Consider the following 10,128-nt stretch of genomic DNA (forward strand, 5'->3'; position numbering starts at 1 on the left):
TGGCTTTTTTTATTCGGTTAAGGCTCGCGCGCGGTGGCGCAGCGGGTGGTTCTGATCTAATGGAAGGGTCAACGGGCTGATATTATACTCATACTTTTACTCCACGCGACGCAACATCCCCTAAATATATTTGTATAACGTTCGTTTTCCCTGTACCTGAAATTTACCCCCGTTTGATTATTTTTGCGCGTTCATTTCTCTTGCAGCGCGAAAGGGTTTTTTTTCATTTCGACGATTAAGTTTCTCGGTTATGAGGAATGAGAGAATATGGATTTAAATTTTTTTCACGATGCATGCGACGAACGAATTCCATTTTATTTTCTTTTGTTACCTCGCGCAATGATAATGGGGGTGATTCATACGGGGGGTAATGTAGACGTCGAGTTGGGAGTGAGACTTTCCATAAAAACGATAAATGGCACCAGGAAAGTCCCGCGGGAGTTTCAGAGCGCTTCTAAAATAGCGGGAATCATTTTTTCGGAATAATCAAAATTTATGGGCGCGAGGGGTGCAGGAAAATGGAACCGTAGGCGAGCTAGCGCTCCCTCCTCATGTTCTTTCGCACTTTTGACCTTCACCTCCGTGCGAAGAGCGTTCGCGTTATCAACGAGAAAACTAAATAAATAAATACACGAATTCGAAATTTGATAAAACGCTGAACGAAAGCCGAAAAACCAACTCGTTATTCCCGAATTTCCGCGCCATTTTTTGTTATTTAAAATTTATTTATTCGCGAGGGTTGTTTTTTGAGGCGATGATAATTCCCCCAGAATTTGGGGGGAATAAATTCAAGACGTTTACAGCGAAAGGAGCTTATGGACGGAGTTCATTGGGTTGGTTCGAAACGGTCGTTTTACAAGGGCGTCTCCCTCGGCTGACCTTTGGATCGACCTTTATTTCGAGGGTTCGAATTTAGCGGCTCGTTTTTGATCCCCGAAAACGAATTCGCGAGCTTGCTTTCTTTCTTTTTTCCTCCCTCCTTCTTTAATCAACCGGTGCCAGACGATATCCAGGCGGGAATTTCGCGCGATTCAAAATCGCGTGTAAAATCCTCGAGTGGATTTCACCCCGAGTATAGAACGTCCGATGCACTCTCGTGTACGGTACTCCGAGGGGGTTGGAAGAGAATGAATGTACACGACGCTATTAAAAAGCCCTCGTGACGTCCGTGGAGAATCGCGAACAAAAAAAGATTGCGACGACAACACGGGGGGTTGGTTTTCGTGTTTTCGGTAAGAATTCCAGAAATTTTTCGGGATTTCGAACTCCTCGGTCGGGTACGTCACCAGCTGAGGGGACGTTCGACGCTCCGTATCGGACGGCGTCATTTGGAATTCAAATGGTTCCGATCAATCGCTCAACGCCAACATTCAATCACCGGCATTTGTTTGGGAAATAAGTCCCGCAGGACTCGTTCACGTCCGCTCACGTTACACATCGCTACCGTTCCGTTTCGTTTCTTCTGGCGCCCGCCCAAAATCATTTCGGTAAACACGCGTAGCCGATATCCCCGGTGTCAGCGGGTCAATTTGACGAACTTCGTCACGTCATACTTTGTCCCTCTTTGTCACCGGACCGATACATCGACGAATTAACGATCTTTTCTAGTTTTCGTTTCTTTCTTCTTCGGCCGGCCTCCCTCCCCCCTCGTTTTCCCGCTTCAAAGGCTGATGGAAAAGCTCCCGAAGTTCCGAGAGAATTGGAGTGTCCTGCAGCAGGCAGAGTCGCGTTACCGATGCGCCCCCCTTGATCCGTTGCACTTTAATCCAGCGATATTGGATTCCTAAATACTGATAGAAATACAGAGCGTCAAGTTTGTTTCGTTCGAAACTGACGCGCTTCTCGATCTTATCAAACGTTTGGATGAATTCTAAATTCAAAGAAAGAAACGGTTCCGAGTTGGGAGCAATTTTTTCTTCGTGCCAAGCGACGGAGAGTCGAAAATATGAACCACGGCGACGACACGTCATAAAAATATATTATACAAAAAATTCGACTTGGAAATGGGACCACGGGTTTCGGCGAAGGGGGTGGAACGGAGGATAGAGGGAGAGAGAGAGAGAGAGGAGCCACCCTAATCCCCCTTACAATAATATTTCTCTTTTCCGTTTTGTATTTTGTGAGTCAATTTGAAACATGAATCGTATAATAATTCGGTAAAGCCAAGAAAAATACGACACAGAAGCTGCGCATTCGCAAGGGGGGAGGAAGAAAGGGGGGCTGTTAACGGCCCCCCTTTCTCGATCCTCCCTCAAAATCCTACCGGATCATATTCGCTACCTTTTCAGGTACGTACACAAAACCACGATGAGGTACCACGGTATTAATTATACTCGCATTCCAACGGGAGTAACGTTGAAAATTTCATCTCTGTAGTTTCAGAAGCTGAAGTTAAATCAGTGTGATATTATAAATGCGTACAAGGGGTGGTGAAAAATAATATAGGTGGTTTAGTCCAGCTCGAGGTCGCCGTATAACCTACCTAAATCTTTCGCAGAAGGTAGAGCGCGGGAGGGGTTGAGAACGAAGCTGAACCTGGACTCGTTGCAATTCCGATGAGTCCTGCCTGATCCCTCCTTCATACATATTGTGATTGTGATTACTTTCCGGCGAGCTGGGTTGGTATATTTATTTCTATATACGTTACACACCCTGCGCAAAGACCGGCCATCTTATCCTCTACGCGCCTAACGTCGTCTCGTAGCTTATATAATATAAATATAAATACACGTCTCCCGTTCATTTATTTATTTAATTTATTTTCCAACTTCACGAACAGTGAGTCGAACTTCGAGAACCGTGCAATGTCCGGGGGGCATTGATTTTATCGAAAATCGCATGGCCGATCAATAAATAGCGGAATAAATAAGCGTCGTGGCGATCGTTAATTATGCACATTTCTGTTGGCGACGTGACTGCGTTTGTCACAGAGAACGGGGGAGAGGGGGGGTAGCGGCGGTGGTTTCGGGGTAGGTGGTGCGTTGGGGGGTGAAGTTTGCCAAGAGCGGTGAGCACCCGCATCGGTGGAGAGGTCTGCGCTTTTCCCTGAGTTTTTCTTTGTGCGTTGGGGATGCTAAGTAGAAGGAAGAATAATCGGTTTATCGAGTGGAATAATGCCTCGAATGCGGCCCCACGATGCACGCTCGTCATTCTTTCTGTCCTATTACACTTTCGGACATTATAATAATATATTTCTTTTACTGCAGAAAACATCGGCAGTTCTTTCCGCTGCAGATTTCGCGGAAAGAAACGGGTATATAAGAGATACGCACGTATATGTATGCATCGAGATCTTTTATGCAGTCTCGAACTCGGTCGCACATTCGTCGTCGTCGTCGTCGTCGTCGTCGTCGTCCGTTCGTTCGTTCGTTCGTTCGTTCGGTCTCAACGCCGCGTGGAAAGTGCGCGCGGATTCCTAAGGGCAAAAAGCTACCCTTACGTCGTACATTGAATTCGCATCGTACGTATATACATACATGTATATATATATATATACGTGTATATGTAGAACCGTGTACATAAAGAAGGCGAGAATCCCAGTTTGTACGTTTCTCGACGGTATCTCATTCCCCCTACTTCCCCCCCGTCCGCCTCTATCGCTATCCTCCTTCGCCGCGCTCCCTCTATCCTCGGCTACACCGGAGCGAACCTCCCGACCAGCCAACCCCTTGTCCCGACTCCTACCGGTAGCGAGTTTCTTTATGCCCTGGGTGGTAGAGCAGCACTCTCCAAGTGTTATTTTATTTCATATATTTTGAAAGGGCAGGCGGAAAGTGCTCGGAAATTGAGTGTGCCCCTAGAATGGCGTTTGGACGGTGTGTTCGAGGCGATGTGCACGGGGAGAAGAAGAACGACGCCGAAGCGATAAGGTTCGGATGCAGGGGGCGGGAGGGGGGGTGGGATCGGTACGAACTACCTTCGAGCGAAGACGGGGAAGAAAAATAAATTAAAAAAAAGAGAAAAAAGGACGAACCGGGAGAAAGGGTGAAATTTTAGAAACTCGAGGAGTAACGAGGGCGAAACGCGTGTGTGTGTGTAGCCGTGGAGTGGAAGCAAAAGTAAAAGAATAAATCGAGGGGGGTCAAAAATCGGCGAGGAACGTCTTCCTCCGTGATCTTGCACAATCCGGCGCGTTTTCACATTGTCCTATGTGAATTCCTTCGGGCGCGCTTCGGAGAAGAAAAGAGAAAAACCGGTAGCGACGGAGACGACGGGGAGACGAGGTACGGGGAAAAATAAAGAAAAGTCAGCGAGAGTTTATCCCCCCGTAGTCACCCGGCCTCGCACCGAGCGGCGCGGCGGGCATCAAGGGGGTCCTCGTCTTGTCGCTCGTCCCACCGGCGAACAATTACTCGAGCTCGAGTGCATAAATAAACTTCCCTCCTCCGGTCCCCCCTACCCCCCTACCCCCCTCCCCCACGCCCCGGGTTCCCGTCACCCTCGACAAACTGGATTTGCATTTGCCGCACGGGAATCGCATCCGCGCGTACCGGGGGAACGGCGAATGAACGGGAGGGAAAAAAAAAAAAAAGGAAGCGCGGGGGGGAAGAGCGTTATCAACGACGTCGGACTAAACAAACTCGCGGTGAGGCATGCGCTCCCGGGTCCCGTCTTTGATGTTTCGGGACGAACTGACGGACGTAAGGACGGATGAGGGAAGAAAGGAGGGATCACGGGCGGTGAGGGAAAGAGGGAGACTCCCTCGACCCGAACCCCGAACTGGCCTGATCTGAATGCAACGCGCGTATCTCACTCCCCCCTGTGCCAGCAACGGCAGCGTCAACAAGGCAACAAGGCAACAAGGCCGAATAAAAAGTCACGCGTTTGCAAAAACTCGATTCGTTTGAGGGACCGGGAGGAACGGGACGGACTCTCGCGGACCCGCCCGCCTCCTATTCTCAGGACGGAATACGTGCCTTTGAGAACAAGATGAATGAAACTGTAAACCGGAGGATCCTAGGAATACTTCTGCTACTCGTTCCTTCGTCTTTCGTTTTATTTCTTTTTTCTCTTTCTTTCGCGTGTCATGACCCTTTTGTGCCTAGGTCGTACGTTTCCAGGAGAGAGAGAGAGAGAGAGAGAGAGACAGAGAACCAGAGTTTGAATTTAATGAGTTTGGATCCCGGTGAAATAGCGTCCCGATAAAGGAAATACTTGGGGGAATATTGTAAAATTGGTCGCTGAAATATTCATCTGGATTTATGAATCCGTCCGTCCGCTATTTCATTTGTTTCAATGTTCCAGGTCCGAAAATAAAAATTGCTCTCGTACTCGGCGACCGTTGAAGTTTCAGGAGCGGTCTGATCACGTATGTGCATACGCGTACATACTTATATACCTTTCCAAATACAGAGGTCATTCCGTCCCATAAACAGACGAATTACGACGGCTGCCTTTCGCGATACCGCGGAGCCGGCGTCGTACGGTACATTCAAATTTATGTATTTTCAGCCCGTGCGAACAACGTAAGGCCTCGCCGTTCGGACGATGAATAGATCCACGGTGGCAGCGGTATATAGACAAGGTAGAAAACGAGACCTTCTCTCATCCTCCTCGCAGGACAACGATTCCCTCGCGACGAGAAATATAGGAGAGAACGAACGAGAGAGAGAGGGAGAGAGTCTGGAAATAGGAAACAGTGGTGGCAATACCCTTGAGTGGTCCGTCGGGGGTGCGAAGGGGATTTGTTTCCGAAGGGGACCGCACCGACCGACTCAGACAACAGTTGCGAATGCATATTCAGGGGACTACCCACCCACTACGGGATACAACCGTGCAGGCACCTAACGCTCGCTCCTCCGACGCCGATCCCGCTCTGCATCCGCCAGGATCGTACGAAATGCCCGAACGAAAATTCCCTCCCTCGTTATCGTCGGCGTCGCGGCGTCACATTTTTCCTCCGACTTCGTTCCGCCGAATATTCCGTACCGTCCGAAACCGAGCCCGGAGCACCTTTGTTCTCGCGAAGTGCTCCCTTTTTTTCACCCGCTCGAAAAAACTCGACGCTATGCGTTTTCTCCTTTGGTCGGACCTCCGGTTAGCTCCGGCAATTTTGGCCTCATTTCGCTGCTCTTGGAATTTCGTGGTCACGGCCCTGGGCCCCCCGAGCGGAGTCCACGACGCCGGAGAGCCCGCCAACGGATCAATAAACTTGGGGTAGTTTTTTGCGCATGCACCCTCAGGGTTTTCAGTCGGGCGTCGGGACGCCCCTGTCCCCCTCGCCTCCCCCGCCTCCCCCTCCCCCGTCCCCGTCCCCGTCCCGGCTTCGCTTCTCGGTCGCATCTCGGTCGCGCCGTACGTCGGACTTCGTAGAGAACTTCGGTACGCCTCGTCGTACCCCCCCATGCAACATTCATGACGCCATCAATATTACACGCGCGAAATAATAACCCATGCATTTATTATACGGGGACCGAGTCCTCCCGTAAGGAACGTCTACGGAGTGTACACCCGCAGCTGCATGCGGACCAGACGACACACTGGATATGCAGTAGGTGCCCGGCTAGCTGGGGTAGAATGAAAATGTCCGGCAGACGTTGCGAATATATTGCGAACACCGAAAGAGAACTTCAAATGATTTCGATTCTCGAACTGCAGCGGATTTTTGAGTTTCTCGTGCCGCCGATCACCTCTTAGTTAGTCGATATTATGTCTTCGTTCGACGTCGTGGCTTTTCAACTCCGTATGGTACAATGCGAACCACTCTGGATTATAAACGAGTCGTCGTATCGCGGGATTAATATCGAGATGCGATCGATAAGACGGAAAAAAATTTTTGTACAAAAATTCAGATAAGATTCAAAACACGATCGATACTTTCTCGAGTGTATTCTGCATTCGAACGATCGAACGGATTCCTCATCGGTAATCTTTGTCGAAGAGGACCTGAAACGCGACTCGTTCGCCGTTGAACGAGTGACTTGTTTTTCTAGTCCGGTGATGCGGCATTTCTTGAGCGTTACGTCAGCGGGTCACGAGTTTTATGAATATATATGGAAATCCGATGACAACCAGACGAGGGACAGTTTCGACGGTGAAACCACGCTCTCCTTTCGTCCGACGCTACGTCCCGTATCATCAACTTATGGTCCGCCGCAACTCGACTCATCTTCGGATCTTATACATAGCGGTGGAAAGAACTCGGAAATAATTTCCAAGGTTGTTTGTAAATAGCTGCTTCACTAAACTCTGAAAAGATAGGAGGCTTACACTCTCGTCAGTCTTCTTTATCGCTCGGATGTCGGACGAAGTGACTTCTGATTCCGCGTGAAGACGTATGTACGTAGTTTGAATTTTCTCGTGACAGATTCGAACGCGAGAATTGAGGTTTTCTGGTTAATGTCAAGGTGTGAAAGGTGCGCACGATCGTTTTAATCCGTCGTTATACGGCTCCGACTGCAGAGTTTGCGATAGAGTCTTGATCGTTTCGAGAGCGTATAACAATAGCACGGGAAACGTTGAGTCGAAGCCATGAGGAACCGCCTGTCAAAGCTGCCAATTCTAACTAAGGAAAATCGTGACTATTTCCTCAGGTATTACGATCATACCGTACTTCTCTTCTTTTTTTTTCCTACGCGATAAAATTTTAGCCAATTGTCCGTTCGATTCCAGCACTCATTTCTGGGGCCCGGTATTCAATTGGGCGATACCGATTTCCGCTATAATCGATAGAAAAAAAGATCCGAAAATAATCAGCGGTAAAATGACGTTAGGTGAGTAAAATTTTCGCCGAAAAGAACCGATCGTTCGGGCAACGAGACGACGAAAGCGGGGAAAAAAATCGGAACAAAAAATATCACGAACTAGTTCCCTTTCCTGTACTTGATTTTAAACAACTCGCGTTATCAGCGAGTTAAGTTCCAGTTAACAGCTGATAACGCGATATCTGCATCGCATCGTCAGTTCCGTAGTAAAATTTTATTTTCTAATCCACGTTTAACCTTATTCGAATTTTACGAGGTCTTGATTTCAGCTTTGTTCCTCTACTCGATGGTGTTCATGAGGTTCGCCGTAAAAGTGAAACCCCGTAACACGTTGTTGTTCGCTTGTCATTTCGTAAATGCCGGTGCTCAGCTGACGCAGGGTTACCGTTTTATACAGTACCACTACGAACTTGGAAGCTTTGCGACACCCGAAAACGCGGAGAACCCGGAGGTCGCCGCCACGGCGGAGGCTGTAAAGAGTTGAAAAAAAATCAGAGGAAGAAAGAAAATTGACGAACTTATTCGTTGACGACATTATCGTAACTCCTCGTCGTCGCTCAAGTCATCGTTGGATGAATGTATTCGAATTTTTATATGCGATAAAATAGAGAGACGGAAAAATTCAACAATCGAATGATTCGACTTTTTGTCATTTTAGCTTTAACAGGAGAAAATTTTTTCCATCGCATCGTTCGATACGGGAAAGGGATCCCCTTCGCCGTAATGGACGTCGCACTGATGAATGCAAATTTATGAAAAGTCTCCTCTCCGCTGCAGGGCGAAACGTATGAAATAAAAAGAAAAAAAATATATATATACATATATCCAGAGAATTGGGAAAAACTTTATTTACGGGTTCAGCGCGAGTCGGCGGGGCGCGATCAAAAAGCAAGGAATAAAAAAGTAGGAGGAAAAAACGCTAATACGGTCATATATATTTATTCGGGGTGGTGCCAGCCGTTGGCTGGTGGTGCTTCGGTCACGTATGTGTGCGCAATACGAAGATACATAGGGGCAGACGTGAATACATACCTATGTGTGTACATATGTAAAGAAATATGTATAGGTATATCAGCGATACCCCCGTAGTACGAGGGCAGGCAGCAATGATGGCTGCGACACTGGAGAAGTGGCTTAGCATTTGTTATATCGCCGATGCGAGTGTCCCCATAAAATGTGACCCCAGCCGGACCGAGAGGCGAACAGCCTTGCCCAGGGCGTACGAGCGGGGGCCCTCCGACGATATTCTCGAGAAATGGGGGCAAAATAAGTTATTACTTCGTTCATATATTCACGTTCGGATCGGGAGCGCCGCTCCCGAATAATTTAGTTATCGTCGCCGATTCGAGCCGATTCGCGATTCCCGATATGAGCCATGCGTTCAAGAGGGTCGCCGGATAGGGACACGGGATACCCGTTTACTCCCCCCGCCCCTTCGTTTCATTTTATTTATTTATTTTTCCAATTCTTTTCTCGTTTGTTTTTTTTTTTTTTTGCCTCTTTGGAAGTGTACGTAGGTAGGCACTTGAAACTGATCCCAGAGAAAACTGAGGAGGAAAAATCTTTCGTACGATTCGCGGAAAAGCTATGCGATCACGCATTCTGGGATTATATGACGGGGTGGCGATGTTCGAGGATAGAAAGCGGAAGAAAAGAAAAAAGAGAGAAGAAAAAAAAAAGAAGAAAAAAAGAGGAAGAGAAGAAAGGTTAAGGTGAAGGAGAGAATGGGGGAGGGGAAGCGTAAGCCCTGTACCGGTACTATCATCTGGGCGCAGGCTCCCCGCGAAGAATCGCGTGGGTCCGAAACGGCTGGGTATCCGTTGAGTTTTGGGGCAAAAGGACGGGAGACCGGCGGTACGGGGAGATCGGGGGAGGAGCGGGAGGAGCGGGAGCAGCACGCTTCGGAGATCACAGGGAATACATGCGAGATCTGGATAGATGCGAGATGCGAGATCAGTCGCCCGCTGCTCGGCTGATCGGCTTCCCGAAACAAACGAATCGCCCCGGTTCCGTAGAACCAATAAAAATACCCGACATTCCCCAAAGCGGTCGCCCCGCGATCGAAGCTCCCCCCGACCTTCTTACGCTCTTCTTATTTTTTTTTTTTTTCTCCTCTCCTCTCACTCCGCTCCTCGCTCCTCGCCTTACTTTACTTCTTCGCCCTCATCGGCGTCGGCCGCTATCCACCTCTAGCTGTCTCCGTCCGCGTATTCGGTCCGCTCGCCCATCAAAGACTAACTAAATATTTGGCGAGGTCTTCGCCAGGACTCGCAACCTTCCCGCGATGCTCTCCCCCTCCCCCTCCCCCTCCCCCTCTTCCGCCCCCATCTGCCTCCTTTGCCTTCTTCCCGCATCACCTCCCGTAGGTCCCTAGGCCCGAGAAGTTGGATCCCGTCCAACCAGACCACCCGGAAGTTTAAACTAC

The 10,128-nt window shown here is 48.9% G+C and overlaps 1 protein-coding gene across 4 annotated transcripts; it reads left to right on the forward strand.

The window, feature by feature from the left end:
* Window positions 1-6,988: 6,988 nt before the first annotated feature.
* LOC105687353 (mitochondrial pyruvate carrier 1-like) lies at window positions 6,989-8,545 on the forward strand. 4 transcript variants are annotated; one of them, XM_048651104.1, is made up of 4 exons: window positions 6,989-7,161; window positions 7,307-7,532; window positions 7,612-7,712; window positions 7,973-8,329. In XM_048651104.1, exons 2-4 carry the CDS (start codon window positions 7,471-7,473, stop codon window positions 8,185-8,187), a joined length of 378 nt encoding a protein of 125 aa, XP_048507061.1. In that variant the 5' UTR covers window positions 6,989-7,161; window positions 7,307-7,470; the 3' UTR covers window positions 8,188-8,329. The 4 variants fall into 4 exon arrangements, 3 of the variants coding, with proteins under 3 accessions (XP_048507061.1, XP_048507062.1, XP_048507060.1); XM_048651105.1 differs by having other exon boundaries at window positions 6,989-7,158; XM_048651103.1 differs by having other exon boundaries at window positions 7,121-7,278; window positions 7,347-7,532.
* Window positions 8,546-10,128: the final 1,583 nt, after the last annotated feature.

This window comes from Athalia rosae, chromosome 2 (assembly GCF_917208135.1).
Source record: "Athalia rosae chromosome 2, iyAthRosa1.1, whole genome shotgun sequence".
Lineage (NCBI taxonomy): Eukaryota > Metazoa > Arthropoda > Insecta > Hymenoptera > Athaliidae > Athalia > Athalia rosae.